The sequence below is a fragment of the Eubalaena glacialis genome, chromosome 11 (genome assembly GCF_028564815.1).
Source record: "Eubalaena glacialis isolate mEubGla1 chromosome 11, mEubGla1.1.hap2.+ XY, whole genome shotgun sequence".
NCBI lineage: Eukaryota > Metazoa > Chordata > Mammalia > Artiodactyla > Balaenidae > Eubalaena > Eubalaena glacialis.
This window is the reverse complement of record NC_083726.1, coordinates 35,278,254-35,296,327: the sequence shown is the minus strand read 5'-3', so window position 1 is coordinate 35,296,327 and position 18,074 is coordinate 35,278,254. Positions and strand designations below refer to the sequence as shown.

Sequence of the window (18,074 nt, the reverse complement as noted above, 5' to 3'; positions counted from 1 at the left end):
CACCACCAGGGAAGCCCTTTTTACATTAATTTTTATTGGAGTATAGTTGCTTTACAATGTTGTGTTAGTTTCTACTGTACAGCAAAGTGAATCAGCTATATGTATACATATATCCCCTCTTTTTTGGATTTCCTTCCCATTTAGGTCACCACAGAGCATTGAGTAGAGTTCCTTGTGCTATACAGTAGGTTCTCATTAGTTATCTATTTTACACATAGTATCAATAGTGTATATATGTCAATTCCAATCTCTCCAGAATTTGATATTTTGAAAAACCAAATTAATAAAAATTTCATGGGCTGATTTATTAAAATATCCAATAATTCTGTGTTACATATAATCAATGACTTGAATAAATCTGAAACTTAATGAATATAATTCAAAACTTTTTTGTTTTTTGGACTAGAAGAATACAACATGATTATTTTGAGAATTAACTGGTTTCTTCTGGACAAATTAAAATCTAAAGATTACTTTTCTGCGTATATTCTATTCTTGATGTGTCTGAAGAAGGAAACGGTTAATGAGAATTGCAAAACCTGGAAAAAAAGGAAACGATAAGAGATCAAAATGTAATCAATAAGAATAATTTGTAAAGCTAATACTATATAATCACCAAAATGTATTCTGTAAATGGAAAAGGGATCAAGGAGAATAAGAAAATTTCAGAGTAAGGTACATATGGTTGTGAATAAGAAGTCTGCAGAATGTGTCTTGTAGGGTAACCCAGCTGTCACCAAGTTCATTTATAGAGGGGGCTAAGGAATAGACTGCTCAGTTTTAATTACATGGGCTATCATTGGGCTAGATGCCTTGATGAACTGCTGATGTTTTGTGTTCATCATCTTTCTAACTTTGTCATCACTCCTACAAAACTCCCTCTTTTTGTTACAGGATCATGAAAGGTGGTCTGCAAAGGGTAGATGATAAAATGGAGCACAGATAATATCCCCCATTCAGTCTTGCCTTAAATACCTCAGCATGAATAAAGAATAAACATTTAAAAAGAATGATATCGGTGCTTATAAAAATGTCTTGTTTACCACTATCCTGAGACTAACACTGTTACCAGCTGAAGAGAATTTATGGAACTTTAGGTCAGTGCCTTTGTGGATCAACATAAAATTAAATTTGGTATCCTATTTTGGCCAAACCATGCGTTACATATTTATTCCAACATTTTAGTCTACACAGTAATAATCTATCCACTCTCACAGTTTCTTTGAATCCATAGCCTTCACTAGCTTTCATCAGTCTTCACTGAAGCTGGAGAATGAAGTACTATTTCTGAACTTTGATTCTGCAGTTGGCACCCTGGAGGTCAAGGAATATGTAGATTTTGCTTCCCATTGTATCTCTAACATCTAGTACAGTACCTGACACACAGTAGATGTTCTCCACCCCTCCAAATTTATTGAATGAATGAATGAGGCAATGAACGAATGAGTATTTGAGTGAATAGATTTACTAATGTCAAACATCAGCCTAGATTTAGGAAATTTGCCAGCTTGCAGACTGCCAAACATGGTCCTCTCACTGCCGAGATATGAAGTATTGATATTTCTAAAAAAAATCACAAAGCAATGAAATCACCACCTCCCAGGATGATAACTTATTAACAGGCTGCACCCAGGCTGACTTAGGGATATCACCTCCAGTTGGGACCTATTCCTCTCCTGGGTGTGACAGTCTCAGTGTCCTGGCTCCTATTGGATTAATTTGTCTGATTAGGTCTCCATCTGGTTGTTCTACAGTTTATCCTGTATAGTTTATACTTAATTTTTTTATCTTTAAACATATAAACAAAAGCTTACCTCTGAAGCCAAAAGTCCAAAGTTAATTCCAATTAATGTTAAAGCATTAGTATGATACCATGTGTTGATTTTATTTTCACAGCCCTAAGGAAAAGAACTTACTTAGGCTGACTTGGAGATGGAAATGTTTTTATACATAATTCCATTACAAAGAAGAAGAGACACAGAGATTAGTAATTTACCAAAGTCTAAAAAGCAAGTCAATGTCTAACTGGAGACTGGACTTACTAGCCCAGAAAGCTTCATATAATTGCAGTACACCTCGGTTGCTACTTTTAAAGTTGCTATGATGTTGTCATGTAGTTGAAATCAGAAATTTAGTTTTGAGAGGGATTTGATTTTCTACACACTACTGTAATTCAGCATACTACTGCCTAAAGTGATATTTCCCAAATAGGAGAACCTTTTAAGAAACATAATGCTCCATTTATCTATGAATGAATTATGTTATTGAAAGATACATCTTAAAAATAGAATAACATCAGTATATAAACTACAAAAGTATAAGAAGTTCTTGGGATGGAAATCCCTAGTTTATCAATATTCTGTATCTGTAAATAGCAGTTGCTACAGATGAACCTCTACTCTTGCTTCTGCCACCTTTACCTAAACACCATTTTTGTCACTGCTGGGGTTTCCTCCCTCAGTTTTTGCCAAACCTCATGCCTCTTTACTTCTGCTATTGCAGCTCCTTTACCAATCCTACACAACAGAGATTTGTCATAAGTGCCTCTTTCATCAAAGGATGGTTGAGGAGAAAGTTGATGGTATCCCAAGTTCTAGGAGAACTTATATCACATACTCCAGCAAGTTTAATTAATTTGTTATATAACAAATAATACAATTCACCTCGCTATGGTTTCATTTTAGTGAAGTTGCTTAAGAACCTAATAACCATGAATGACATTGTTTTTAATATAAAAAATTGCTCAGAATTCTAAAATGACTTGCAAAAAAAAAGGTACCGTAAACACTTGGAGAAGCCTTAACTTACATTTACCTCTAGGTAAGTTGCATTCAGTGGCTCATCACAAAACCACTTTCTTAATGTAGAATTTGTGCAAGAACATGGCACCTGTTCTGAATTTTCTTTATTCTTATTCTTCATCCAATCTGTGTAATTTTTTTGGCCACAACACTGTAACTAGAAAAAAGATTCTATAAATTTTACTATAAAATATTGAAAATGCAGTTAATTATATGACTCCTATGTATATTAAAGTGGTTTTGTGATAAATTTATTAATTTATTCTCCATTGAAATATAGTGAATTAAAACAATAAGTGTATTTTTGTTTGTTTAATCCATTACCTTGTTGCTGCTATGGTTGATGTTAACCAGAGCTAAAGATCTCTACTCATATAAGTGGGCTATGTTTGAATGAAATTGTTATATCTGAATTTACCTTATAGAAGCTCAGGATGAAAGAGATACTTGATTTACTAAACCATGTTTAGACCCAGAACAGAAGAGAGAATCACCTTAGCCATACCTTCTCTTAACTATAACAGTTTTCTTTATAATTTATCCAACATGTGCTGCCATATGTGTTTAATATACATAGAGACTCAAGGTTATTACTACTTTCTTAGGGTTAATGTGAGATGTTAACTTTATATTTTGTATTGCATGAAAATTTGCCACAAAAAACCCAAAAAGTTAATAAGGAAAATAGTCATAGAAATGATCAAATATCTATTAAATGTCTTATTTCCAATCCTATCAAGTTGAGTTGGGAGGATGTGAAAGAATCAGCTTATATATTTGTCACCTAGAAAATAAGAGAAAGTTGTAGTTCATTATTTTCTAAATTTGTTATTGAAAGTTATAACAACAGTACTCCCTATGTCCCAATATGTACCAACAATCTTGTCAGTCTTGGAAATGTCGAATGACTAAAATAGTGCTTTAGAGTTTGGATATTGTAAGTTAGTTTAAACAATCAAACCGACATATACTATCTCAATGATATTCATGGCTAGAAACTGTAAGCTGGATTCTTATTAATAATAGACGTGGATGGACCTAGAGTCTGTCATAGAGAGTGAAGTAAGCCAGAAAGAAAAAAACAAATATTGTATATTAACCCATATATTTGGAATCTAGAAAAATGGTACAGATGAACCTATTTGTAGGGCAGGAATGGAGACGTAGACATAGAGAATGGACATGTGAACACTGGGGGAGGGGAGGGGAGGGTGGGACAAATTGGGAGATTAGGTTTGACATATATACACTACCATGTGTAAAATAGATAGCTAGTGGGAACCTGCTGTATAGCACAGGGAGCTCAGCTCGGTGCTCTGTGATGACCTAGATGGGTGGGATGGTGGGGGAAGGCGGGGAGGGAGGGCCAAGAGGAAGGGGATATAGGTATACATATTGCTGATTCACTTCATTGTACGGCAGAAACTAACACAACATCGTAAAGCAACTATACTCCAATAAAAAAAAACTTAAAATAAAATGCAATGAAATAATAGCTAAAAAAAAATAGTGATGTCATACATATAGAACTGTTTTCCTAATTATCAGTTTATGACCTTAGGAAGGTTTGATACCCTGCTATCAGTCATAATGCAATCTGAAAATGCAATACATGTTCAGATCACATACATCAGCAAAAAAAATAAGATGAATAAAATCATTTATAATACATTTAAATTCTCCTAAAAAGCATTTCTGTTATTAAATATACTAAAAATAATAACTATGCTTATGTGAGGCTCTGGTGTAGTAGCTGAGTACAAAATCTAGTGCTAGATTGTCTGGGATTGAATCTTGGCTCTGCCACTCATTAGCCAAGTGAAACTGGCTAAGTTACTGAATTTCTCTGACCTTCATCTATAAAATGAAGATGACAGTTCTTACCTCATTGGGTTGGGAGGACTAAATGAGTTAATATATGAAAAGCACCTATAAGAGGGCCTAGTGCTATTAAATGTTTGCTATTTTTTTTTTTTTTTTGGTATAAAGCACTTACTATGTTCCCATGCTGATCTATTCTTGTAAACAATTTGGCTGACTACATACACTCCCTTACCTTGCCGAGAAAAATCTGAACTGTGAAAATAATAATGCTAACAACATTAGCTAACAAGTATTAGTTGCTTACTATGTCCCAGATCCAAGGTTTTCTCTGTATTCCCTACATTACTTCCTTTATTCTAACAACCAGAGGTAGGGGTTATTCTGCCTATTTTGTTAATATGGTACGTGAAGTTAAGAAGGTTTCTTATCCGGTATCACAAAGTTACTGCATGGCAAACCTGATGTTCAGGCTCAAATGGTAACCACCAGGATACTATGCTGCCAGCAGGGGCTGTGCTTAGACCCTATCTCCCCATGGGGGCGACAGGGTAGATTATTCCACTTGGCAGTAGACTCCCAATACTTTTACACATGAATTCAGGTTAAAATGCATGTCAATTAACCCAGAAAAGGAGATACACATTACAAAAGAAAGATAAAACTCAAGATCTGTAAGTTGAGACAATCCTATCCCACCCTGTTGGTTTAGATGAATACAAGAGTCTCTAATTCCTGTGCCCCATCCCCTGTCCTTCCTTGTCTCCCCATTTCTCAGCAGCGGTCACCTTTGGCATCTAATTTTTAGTTTTATGCTAATTTCATCTTACTCTTTTCTGCAAGGCATTCAGAATTGTCCACTTGGGTATGTCTTCAGGCAAGTCCTTAGATCCATACTCAGAAATGACTGAATCAATTTTATCATGCCATATTTGGTGAACCTGTTGAAAATTTTATTAAAAGTGAAAATTTGATAGAAACTTTCCTTATGGTTCCTCATAAAAAGTATTCAAAGTCCGTTTGTTGTTTTCTAATTATTTCTAGGTGTTTTTTTCTTCCTTATAACTATTTTTAGCAATCAGTGAGTGTGGAGGCCTTTGGTCTTTCACATTGTGATCTATAGGAAGACTACATTAGACTTATTTTCTGATTAGGGAGAAAGTTATGTGCTGTAAAGGCTTTTAAATGGACCAAAAAAAATGACTGAGGATCTTTTCAATGAAAACTAGGCTTTCTCTAGTATACCTTCAGGGTCCTCTGATTCTACGGGTCTGTACCTTTCCTAGTTTTTAATTTATTTTACAACTTTGTAAGTTGTAGAAAACTGTAGTTAGGCAAATGATTCTTTGTCAGAGAAATGCAGATGAATTTTTCCTGGTGGGGATGGAATTGATCTGTCCCCTTTCCAAGCCTGTTTTGTGTCGGTTTTGTAGTGTCTTCTCTTTGGACTCTCCTTTGAATTGGTTTTTATATCTTAACTGGTTCCTGCATTAAACAAGATGTTAAATAAAATTATTGACCTGTGTCTATTGTATATTTTTACAAGAATTATGATTTTTAATTAAAAAAATTATCTTTTCACAATGCTAAAACAAAAACAATCATGTGAAAGTTTGGGGGAAAACTGCTATTTTGAAATCTAGATTTTGCAGAGGTAGTTTTTAGTAGGAACTTTTTAAAGCATTTAGAACTTTATATGACTTTCATAACTAATTCTTAACTTGGTCCTGTAAAATAGCAAAAGGTAGAAAGGCCAGGGACTTCCCTGGCGGTCCAGTGGTTAGGACTCTGCACTTCCACTGCAGGGGCAAGGGTTTGCTCCCTGGTCAGGGAACTAGGATCCCACATGCTGCGCGGTGCGGCCCCCCCCAAAAAAGGTAGAAAGGCCAGATATTATTTGTATTTTATGAACACGGATATAGATACTCAGAGAATATGATTATTTGCTTTGTTTACATGAATAAAGAAGAGGAGCTGAGACTTCTAAATATAATTCATTTGGATTCTAGTCTAATAATTTCTCATTGTAATATGCTGTTCTTTAATAATGAAAACTAAATAACTGGTGGGAATACTACAATAATTAAGACATCTGTACAAGTTAAACTTTTACCCACTTACATATCTATGCTTTAATACATTTAAGAAGATTGGAATAAAATAACATGTTATTTAGATCTATAAGTAATCAATTTAACATATTCCCTAAGTTAATTTTTATTTAGAATAGAAAATGATGTTTTTCCATTTTATATTGTTGTGGAGAGGGGGCAGACTTATGTCCTTACTTACCTTCTAAAGCATTACTTGGGAGATTCAGAGTGCATATGAATCACACCTTAGTACATAAGAGTAAAAATGATTTTCATATATAATCTAGGTGACTACTATATAAATAAAATTCCCTCACACATATTCAATTTGACAAACATCCCATGAAGACCTAGTGCATCTCCAACACTGAGTTAGGCACTGTAAATGACATAAAATATTTAGAGGCTCATGAGAGCTCAGTCCAGTTTGAAAGTAGAAAGCAAGTGATGTAAACAAAGCTGTCATTTCTGGGATCAGTTAATGAGTATTAGAGTGAAGACTCCTTCATTTGGCTATGATATATTTTAGCACGTATTTTCTCCTTTCAAAGTCTCAGTTTCCTGTCCAAGAAAGAAGGATTTACAATGCATCTCTAGGAGTTGTTGTGAGGATCAATATAGTGCCAATAAAGTGCTTATCACAGTCTCTGGCACATGGTAGTTATTATTAAATGATAGCTCTTATTATTTTTAAAATAGGTAGAGAGGAGTATGTGAATAATACTTAAATAAATAAATATGGGTGACACTGATTAACTATATTCATGTGTTAAGGGTCCTTAAGTGTGATATTCAGGTTCCATCACCAGGTCCAAAAGTTAGAGGCTGATGGATTGGGATCTGGTGCTTTGCCACCAAAACAGCTTTATAGGACTCACTTGAGTGTGTGCATACACACACACACACACACACACACACACATACACACACACACATTTTGGATATGGAAAGAAGAAATTTTAGCTCCAAATGCCAAACCATTAACAACAGGCCCTAGATAATTAGATATCCAGGATAGATGCCAAGCACAAGAGAGCAAATGAAGTTGGAGGGCAATGGTGTTGTATAGGAAAGATTTTGTCGAGGTTTGGCCATTAATTAGGAGTTGGTATATAGAAAGAATCTGAAGGCTAGGAAGCCTAGAAATTAATCAGGTTCTCCTTCAAAATCAATTAAGGGAAGGTAGAGAGCTCTCAAATAGCTACTCTATAACAGGAACTTTATAATTGTCAGTTAATGATAACTCTATAAGGTAGGTAGATGAAGACATAGGTTTAGGACTGTTAAATGACTTGTTGCTATCTAGTCACATGCCGATCTGTATGACTTCAAGTCCATGCTCTTATTGCTACAGGAGAGTCTCCCATGAGACAAAGTCAGAACTTCACTGCACTGAAACACTGAAACTTCTTAAAGAATTAAAAGTCTGTAGGCTGTAATAGGTAAGTTTTGCTACCAAAAAGTTTTTTCAGGCAATTTATTATGTGCTTTTTTGAACTTGACTTGAAAAATATAAATCTTGTTCTAGTTAACTTAATTGTATCACTCATGACCATACCTGTACAAAATATACGAATTGTTCAATAATCTTATTTAAATGAAATTGCTAAATTTAAAATTAGTACAAGTCTAAAGATATTTCATTACAAAAATAGAATATAGTACAGTGATGGAGTCAGTAGTGGCAGCCAGGGTTGGCTGGGGGGCCAATTTTGCATATCCCACAATAAGCATCATCTCCTCTTCCCCCACATTCTTTGTTATTTACAACATTCTCAATCTTCTGCAGACAGAGTCAAAGACAAGTTCTCCTAGCCCACCATTCCAATCTGACCCCTGTCCCCTTCCTATGTGGAATTCTAGTACTTCCATTGAATCCTTTTTTTCCCCCAAAGACATTTACTTTTAGCTTTTAATATAGGTTTAGGTCTCAATAATCTAAAGTATCTGCTTTTCTTTATTTTTCAAATAAAAGGATGATGTTTCCATACCTCCTCTTTCTTTGTGAAGATGAGTGCTGAAAGTACAACTTGAACACCAAAGGCCCACATTAGCAGTACTGCATACTAAAACAAAAGACACATAGAAATGAGAACTATGCTCCTAATATATTTTTAGATGCTACAGTGATGGGAAAATGCACATCACATGAAATGTACAGTCTTAAAATATACATAGGTATTGCTGAAGTTTCCTGTTCTCATACGTGAGTGAAATTATTGAAACAAAAGGCAAAGAAAAAAAATCAATGAACATTTGGATAAGAGTAAGATAGAAAGAAGTGATAGTGCTTCATGAGAACCCTAACAGACTACTTGGTCTAATGGAGTTGATGATGATACCTTCTTCATTCGGATCTAAAACTGTCATAGAGGGGAACTTAAATATCTAGACCTCCACTTACACCATTCTGCTACCAGTGGAGAACTCACTAAATTGTGACCTACCATGTAAACTATTCCATCATGCACAAAGTAACAACAGCAACAACAATAAAAATAATGAGAAAGTAACAAAAGCAACGGCAATAGTAAAGTTAATCTGTATGCACATTTGGACTATTTCTTTGAAAACTGAAAATACTTCTATCCAAAGCCAAACAAAATGATTTTCACATTATTTGACTATTTTCTTTTTTTTAAACTTATGGCCACTGCAATCTTCTTCATCATAGCAGTGCATAGTGATACATATTATCTAGAATTCAAAATAATTTTAAAAGTTAGCAGTCTGAATATTTTACTAACTAAAATATCAATATAAGCAAGGATGATTTACTGTTAGTATTCTTAGTTTCACCTATTTTAAACATTTAATACTTTAAAATACTCCATTAAAATTGCTTACTTGACAAATATATTTCCTATTTTCAGAGACAAAAATATGGTCTTTAGATCCGTTTAGAAGTTTAGATTTTTAATACTTCTACACACAACACCTTACTTAATCTTCACTGCCAGGGGATAGTAGTGAAGACAGGTAGAGAAAGGGAAAACTGTGCAAAACAATTGTTTCCAAAAAAGTCACTGGGTTTCTTTTCAATGGCAAGCTGGTTATTGTCTGTGGACCCTCCCAGGTTTCTGATTCAATGGGAGTATGAAATGTTACCTTTGACTAAACTATTATTCAACTCTGTAAAGAGTTAACTTACACAACTCTGATAGTAATACAAAAGTTTCCATAGCAATGCAAATGATTACTATTCATGAATATGCAAATGAATAGTCTATAGAGAATATAAATCTCCACAAGCTTAATTCTTATTTAAACTGGTTGTTACTTCTTACTGGTTCCCCTATTAATTAATTATATAAATAAAGTCTCTGATACATGCTCATTTTCATATAGGTGATTCATGATTTTACCTTTGAAAATTATTTTTTAACAGCAGTTAGATATCTACAGAAGAAATATTCATAGTATTTATATGTTATTAGCACTTAGAGAGCACAGTGAGAGACTGCTGGAGAACTTTTAACAGGGAAGTGAAATTGTCCCAAGGAGTTAAAATGCAAAAGTAGTATCTATTTGATTAGAGTAGGAGCATGCAAAATCACCTTTAAGCCAGAGAATAGTGTTTAGGCCTATATAAGATTTGCCCATAGCTTGACTATGTGAATTAACATGGTTAAAGAAAAAGTGTGTCCATCAAAACAGTATTGGTAAATTCAGAGGAGAATAGCAAAAGTGTCGTGATTACAAAATGTTGCAATACCCTTCCATGGACCGTCCGGAAGGGAGAATGGTATCTTGGCTTCAGGATCTAAGCTATCAGGTCCTAGTAGCATGTATATTCCTTATGATGGGGTCTGTCAGGCTTTCTCAGTCACGGTCCATTAATACTTGAATTACATGAGGCAGAAACTTATAAGATGTTTATGTTTTTCTCCCTCTAGTTGCCCCCTTCCTTTCCCATCCTCAAACCACAACATTATATTAATAGCAGGCTCTGTGTCTTCTTTACTTAAATGGGAATTTGTGGCAATGAGAAAATTAAAATTTTCCTGCAAATCATTTCTGTCCTGGTTTCCATATCCAAAATCAGAAGCCCCATGAGAAAATTATGTTATAGGTCCTGGGAGAAGAGAAAGATAAAATTTGAGAATAGAGAGTGTGCCTTTGAGGAGAGTAAGAAGAGAGAATGAGGTCTTTTTTAGACTAAAAAGATTGTGAGACTGATCCTAGAGTCTGCAGATTCTCAAAGCAATGGGTGCTAGCGCTTGGCTTCCTGGCATTGCCATGGTAAGGAGGCGAGACCCAGAGGGAAATGAAGGTGTGGTTTCCAGTGTTGCCTAAAATGCCTCTGCCATGGGTAATATTCAAATAATAACAGGCAGCAATTATTAACAATAGGCAGTAACTAATTCCTCTGTCAGGCATGACTCCTTTAATTGCTGTGTCCTTGGCAGGGTTGAATGTCTCAGGCCTCAGGGAAGGGGAACTGCAGGAAAGGAACTGAGGTAATGGTTACTTACCAATCCTTCACAAAAGAATTTCACCGATATGCCCGTACTGGTATATACTGGATGAAGAACAGCACTGCCTTTGCTGTCCTGGGCCATTCAAACAGCAGAATATGTAGTCCTGAAGGGACCACATCAGCTGGGAAAGTGAGTGCTTTCATGGTAACTGGTGTAGACTGATAAACAGAATCCAAAGTGACCACCCAGACTTTCAGCACTGCATAAAAGCTAAGTATCTCTGCATTCTTCCTGGCAAGAGGGGCACAGTTGGCTACATTTGAATTTCCTATCTGCTTCACAGGAAAGTGCCTGTGAATTAAAACTAATTTGATTTAAAGAAAATGTTAAAAGCTATATTTTACCTGAATCCACTGATTGTGATCCATACCTATTCCACGTATGGTAAATGGCTCATGTTCATTATAATTTACCTTTTCATGTTATATGCCTGGGGAGAGATAGTGTGCTAGCCAGATGCCAGAGTCTGGCCCTCTCAGCAGTTGTATTTCTTTTTGTTAAATTATAAATTGTGATCTCAGTTACAAGCTAGCTTCCCACATGGCACACCCACAGGGAGAAAATGTGCCGACTACAGGCCATGTTTCCTTTTCCCTGCTAAACTTCATTGTTCGTTGCCTTTAACATACTGTATTCTGATTTTAGTCTTCAGATTTAAGTTTGGTTAATTGTAGTTCACCCTAGGAGATGGATTCCTACTGACGCTGTGTTGAAAATTAATATCTAAGTGTGTAAGTGTTGAGGTCCAGATTTAGTCCATGGGAAACTCACCAAGAAAATTCTACCTAGAAAAGATTCTTGGGAGGGGGCACTTCATGGCCTTACTCCCAAGAGCACATTGTACTGCAGTGTTACAGTGACATAAATCATTCTTGCTCACGTGTGTGACTCAAACACTGAAAATCAAAGATACAAATTCAGGCTATTGAAATGAAGTACGTACCAGAATTAGAAGCCATCTGATTTCATTGTGAATTCCCAAATAACCCAAGAGACAAAGAAGAACAGAAGCAGAACCAGTTCCAATCAAAATTCGAAAAATATATGCTATCAAGTGATTATTTTCATCTGTGGAAACCACAAAATAGCTATTATTAAGTGATATTTGTTTTCTATTTAATAATAAATGCAGCAACCCAAGGTTTCCTAGGCAGCTGTTAACAAACCACTAGGATTCTCTTTCTCTCTTTTTTAACCTCATTCTAGCACCTCTTCCTTGCTCTTAACAATTTTTCTTCCTTTAATGACATGAGAGAGAATTTCTTCAATCTCAGAAGATCCCTTTAACTTTACCTTATCTTTATTGTCTTCTATGAAAGAAGATGACTTTTTCTAGGGTGAATTCTTCTATGTCCAATGTACCTCCAAACATTTTTATATTCGTTCATTCATTCATCAAAAATATTCTGAGTACTTAACACATGTGGGTTAAGTTTCCCGTGTATGAATCCCTGAGTTTATTGCTAATATGGCCCCGTTAAAACTGTATTTTATTCTCTCCCCATCTAGACTGAGCTGTCTGTGCTAGAGACTATATATATTTATATAGTCAACAGGCTAACTGTTAAATTCTTAGTGCTATGGCACAGATGTAGTGCTTAACAATTTGTTTTTAAAGGGAGATAAATAAATTAAATATGCCCTAGGTTTTATGGGAGAAGAGTAGAGGCAATGGGCAGTGGTGTGCTGGAACCAGATTGTTCTGGCACATAAAAGCCAACTGTTACATTTTCACAAAATCTGTAAACCAACTCAGTCCACACTGGTACCTTGAAATTGGCCGTCATGGGATTATTTAAACCACAGAAATCAGCAAATACCATAAACTGAGACTCCATCCCAGGACATTTACCAGCACACCACTGGGTATAAGAGCACCTAATCTAGTAGGGGGAGAAGGTGAAGATATGCAAGATTACTGGAGAAGGTAACACCTGGGTTTAGGCTTTAAATTATAATTGGAAGTCTCTAGGTTGGAATGGTGGAAGCATTCTGAGACACAGAATGGTGCAGTGTGTGTAGGAAACTCAGCCTTGCTGGCATTTACAGTTTCAGGCAGGTGAGACTGGGCAGGTTTGCAGGGGTCAAATTGTGAACATTCTATGTGCTGTTTTCTAGTCTTCCTCACTGGAATTACGCTCCATGAGCACAGGCCCTTTATCTTTCTTGTACACTTCTATATCCTCAGCTCATGGGATAGTGCCTAACGATATGATATCTATATATCTATATATCTATATATATATTTATATATTTATATGTCTATATCTATATATAGCTATATATAAAATCTCTTTATCCATTCATCCACTGATGTACATTTAAGTTGTTTCCATAGGGAATATTTTATTTTATTTCTAATCATGTGGTGGTGACAGGATATGGTAACTGAGTTTTAAAAGAGATTATTTAACTTGGGCAGTGAAGCTATGTTGATCTCCATTATCCTTTCAAGTCTATAGATCTGTGAAAGTCCAGAGTCAGCAGAACAACCACAATCTTCCATTTCTCTCATCTCTCTTGCCCAAAGTTCCTAGATCTCTCTCTCAAAGTTCCCTCTCCTTTATGGGCTCGGATTTAAGTTTTATTATTTAATAAGGTGTTTTTAGAACAATTGGCAAAGACTTTCTGAGGAAAAATTGGACAGTACTTAATGAATTTTAGAGAAATACTGCCACCTGCTGAATAAATCATGTATGCAATTGTTTAACACTGAATGCCTTGTTTGATTTAGAGAAAGGAAAATAGATACATACCCAAAGCTGTGAAAAAATTATTTCTATCTAATAAAAGCCATGCACCAAATCCCATGAGTAAAAGTCCAAGAACCTACAAAAAAAGATAGCCAATACTTATTTTTGAACTAACTGCCAATATAAATGCACATTTTCTTTACTAAATAATTATGAAGATACTTACCAAGAAAGCTCCATTAATGAGATTAAGAAAGTATTTAAAAATTAATGTTTTGTTTTTCCTTAACATTCTTTTTCTCCCCATATACTGATGATTCTGAAAAGATAAACACAACTTTTACAATAAACACTCACCACAGTAATAACTTTAAATAATTCTGCCTACTCACGTCCTTTATTTGCATATTTTTCTTCTCATACCAGCGGTCAGTATAACATTCCCCTTTGCTCTCCTGAATATAAGGAAATATTGAAGATGTCTTGAAACTGTACCTGTCTTTCTTTATCTGCATTTTTCGGCCAGGCAGTCGAGACCAAGAGGGCATTTGTAGAACATGTCAATAGCTGCCTTACTGAACTCCTTGCAGTTTTCAGAAAATGAAATATTTTATTTTGTTTCCAGTCATAACACACCTTGTTCTCCTTGCTAGAAACCTTTCCTTTACATCTGACTGTCCTCCTCTTTCCCAGAATAATGTTAACTTCTCACTGAGGTCTAGCCTTGGAAGCCTTTCCCTAATCTCTATTTGTTGCCTATTTTCATCTTTACTTGTCTTCCTTCCCATGTAGACTCTGAGATCTTTAAGCAGAGAGAGTAGATCTTGTATACCATTACAACCCCAAGTCTAACACATGGTGGGTACAATAGCAATAGATATTTATTGAATGAATGAATCAATGAATAGGTGAATGAAATTATTTAATGAGCTTACAATTTACTTTGGTATACAGTGTAAGGAAGGGAACTAATTTAAGGTGGTTTTAAATAAAAATTATTTTCCAGATAGCCAATTTTCCTAAAACATTTATGTAAAAATCAATACTTACCAGTTTTGGTGCTTGGTTTATTAGATATGGAGGTTTTACATTTTCTTGGGTATGTTTCTGGGTTTTCTTTTTTCCTTCATTGTTTCAATTCTAGCTGGCTCAGTATTTTAAAAAGTATTGTAGTTTACAATGTTTCAATACATGCAGAACATAATTGACCTGGTGAAAGTGAAACACTATACAAGCCCCTGTGTCCCTGTCCTTTGAAGTAAAAGGCTTTTGCTTTAGCCTCCCAGGCCTCCCTTGAGTCTCAAAAGGCTGACTCAAGAGTTAGTGATTGGGAAATGTGAAGATGTAGAAACAAAGAAGAGCTGTTGGGCTGGGGAACTGGTAACAATTTAGACTATAAATCTGCTACATAGCAGAATCACCCAACTCCCAGTTCCCTGAAAGATACAGATAAAGGCCTGACACACATTCATAAGTTGTTTTTATAGGAAGCAGACCCCCACCAGGTGAAAACTGCTGACATAAGAACATAGACCCTAGACTGGTTGAAACCAGAAGGTTGATGATGCTTGAAACTTCACCTTGATGCCAACCGAGCAGAGAACTGTCCATGAGCTGATCACGCACCCTGCCACCGCCTCCCTCACACTGCCTTTAAAACCCCCTCCCTGAAAGCCATGGGGGACGTTGGGTCTTTTGAGCAGGAGCTGCCTGTTCTCCTTGCTTGGCACCTTGCAATAAATGCCGTACTTTCCTTCAGCACAACCTGGTGTCAGTAGGTTGGCTTTACTGCGTGTGGGCGAGCAGACCCAAGTTTGGTTCGGTAACAAAAGCAGAGTTAGTAGGACTGACTTGAAGCTGTTTGTCCCTAGTTAGGAAGACACCAATCCATTTGTTGAACTGAAAGATGCCTTAGAAAGTGGATAAGTAAGAGATGTCTAGGTTAGCATCCATGCACTTCCCTCCCTACTTCAATCCAAGGCCATATTCCTCCTAAAAATTTCCAAGGTACTTCTTCCCAGCTTCAGGAGTCTCTCCAGGCTTCATCTTCCACCCTCTGCCTCAAACTCTCCTGCTATCATTTGGTTTCTTCAGTTTCTGTCCTCTAGTCTTATCCCTGGATTCCTCCAGTTCCTGGATTATTTGGATGGGACACTCAGTTGGAAAGACTGCCTGATTTTTATTTCAGTTTCTTTCCAAGATGTTGTAGATCTACATTTTGGCTTCAATTCTATTTACTGCAGCATACGAGAAAGCTGTGATCCTCTCCTACAGTCTGAATGAGAACTTAAGCCCAAAGACCTAGCCTCTGTTTCTCTACGAATGAGAAAGAGAAAGAAGACTAATGAATGAGATCTCTGCATTGATTCTGGTGTGAAATGTTGAAGGCAGAGGCTTGACTGTTGATTTGATAATAATTAGCAGGGTAGAGTCAAGGGTAAAATGTTTTATCAAAGGACCCAAATACGACACTAAACTGAAGTTTATTCTCTCTCAGTCCAAGATGGGTAATGGGTTCTCTACTGGGAAATCATCTTAGGAACATGGGACTTGCTCCAGCCTGTTCAATATATGGCTCCCAAATTTGCTCAAGGTGTAATCCTTTACAGTCAGCAGAAAGGAAGAGGATGAGTAAACTCAGGCGAGCATCTTTTAAGCAAGTGAGGTGGAAGTTGCATACTTCTCTTCTGCTCATATTCCATTGGCACATAGCGATTAATCACATGGCAATTCTCAGTTGGAGGCAGAGGTAACTATGTGCCCAAGATGAAGGAAAGAAGTGATTTAGGGTGGGAAAAGCCAAACAAAATGACCGATAGATAGGAAAGGGCAGTAAAAAGATAATTAGAGGGAGAAAAAGAGGGTTTTGATACATTTCAATATGCTTTACTACAAGCAAGAAAGAATCAAAGATGATCAGAAAGATTTTTTACAATGGGAAAATAAAAGAATAATGAGAATCACTGGAATTGTTTGAAAATTTTTCATAATTTCCATAAATTTAACATTTAATAATTGGGTTTGAATTGGTAAAAGATACCCTTGTGGTTAAGCACTGGAAATGGAGTGCAGGTAAGTGGAGAGCATAAGCTATGCAGAACTGGGAGTCATCCATAGAGAGCTGATATCTTGGGAATAAATGAAAGAGATGAGGGATTAACTATAGATAAAAATGAGCAGAGGTTTGATTGTAGAGAATGATATAATTAGGAATTTGGATTTTTTTTTTTAAAAGCAGACTTTAAGAAGCGAGAACATAAGCAAAGCATGATCTCACGGAAACCAGTCGAGGAAGAAATTTCTAAAATAATGTTACATGAGACAGATGTCAAAAAGGGAGAGAGTTCTGTACTCTCAAAGTCAGCTGCTGACTTGCTTAAGGAGGATGTTTATGGTAACTTCAGGGTTTTAGTCCATTCGGGCTGCTATAACAAAATACCACAGATTAGGTAGTCTATAAACAACAGAAATTTATTTCTCACAGTTCTGGAAGCTGGAAGTCTGAGATAAAGATGCAAAGTTTCAGACTTCTTTTATCCTCACATGGCAAAAGGGAGCTCTGTGGGATCTCTTCCTAAGAGCACTAATCCCATTCATGAGGGATACACCCTCATAAACTAATCACCTCCTTTTAAAGGTACCATCTTCTAACACCATCATATTGTGTGTAAGGACTTCAACATGTGAATTTTGAGGGGATACAAACATTCAGACCATAGCAAACAGTTCAAGTTAAAGAGTTAGAACACAACAAACAGGGTGTCTTAGCAACGAGCCAAGGAAGCCCATAGCCACGTTTGCATAGAATGGTAAGAGACGGTCACGTGTGATCTTTTCAGCCACAAGCCCCACATACTAAAAACAACATCAATGAAAATGAAGATTTGCTTACACAAAGATATGCAAGTTCGTGCAGTTCCTAAGTAAATATTTGTAGTGTGGTAGACTTGTATTTTATTTTGCTATAGACAGAATTTTTTTAACTAACTCAAATAAGGTCCTGGTATGGTATTTCTTTGGTTCATTTCCTGATTAGTTAATAAATGGTCCAACAGCAGAGATTGTTTTAATAGTATAAATGCTATAGGGAAGGACAATTTACAATAATTCACCTATTCATAGGTGTCATTTTTCACTAGTTAAAAAATACTCTAATTACTGTTCTTAAGTTCCTTCTCAGTGCCA

General features: G+C 35.9%; 1 protein-coding gene across 1 annotated transcript; it reads right to left on the bottom strand.

Annotated features, from left to right (window-relative positions):
- Positions 1-470: 470 nt before the first annotated feature.
- Positions 471-14,181, bottom strand: TSPAN19 (tetraspanin 19). The gene is made up of 8 exons (XM_061206184.1): positions 14,116-14,181; positions 13,953-14,025; positions 12,140-12,264; positions 8,707-8,781; positions 5,453-5,563; positions 2,815-2,958; positions 1,815-1,898; positions 471-539 (listed from the first exon to the last, which is right to left on the bottom strand). Exons 1-8 carry the CDS (start codon positions 14,179-14,181, stop codon positions 471-473), a joined length of 747 nt encoding a protein of 248 aa, XP_061062167.1.
- Between the last annotated feature and the right edge of the window lie 3,893 nt (positions 14,182-18,074).

What these genes read in the sequence shown, in the direction of transcription:
- TSPAN19 (XM_061206184.1), bottom strand. Translation starts at nt 14,181, where the DNA reads ATGTTAAGGAAAAACAAAACATTAATTTTTAAATACTTTCTTAATCTC. An exon ending in TAATTTTTTCACAGCTTTGG is followed by an intron (nt 12,265 to 13,952) that starts GTATGTATCTAT and finishes TGGTTTCCACAG; the next exon opens with ATGAAAATAATCACTTGATA. An exon ending in TTGGACTTTTGGCTTCAGAG is followed by an intron (nt 540 to 1,814) that starts GTAAGCTTTTGT and finishes CTTTTTTTCCAG; the next exon opens with GTTTTGCAATTCTCATTAAC.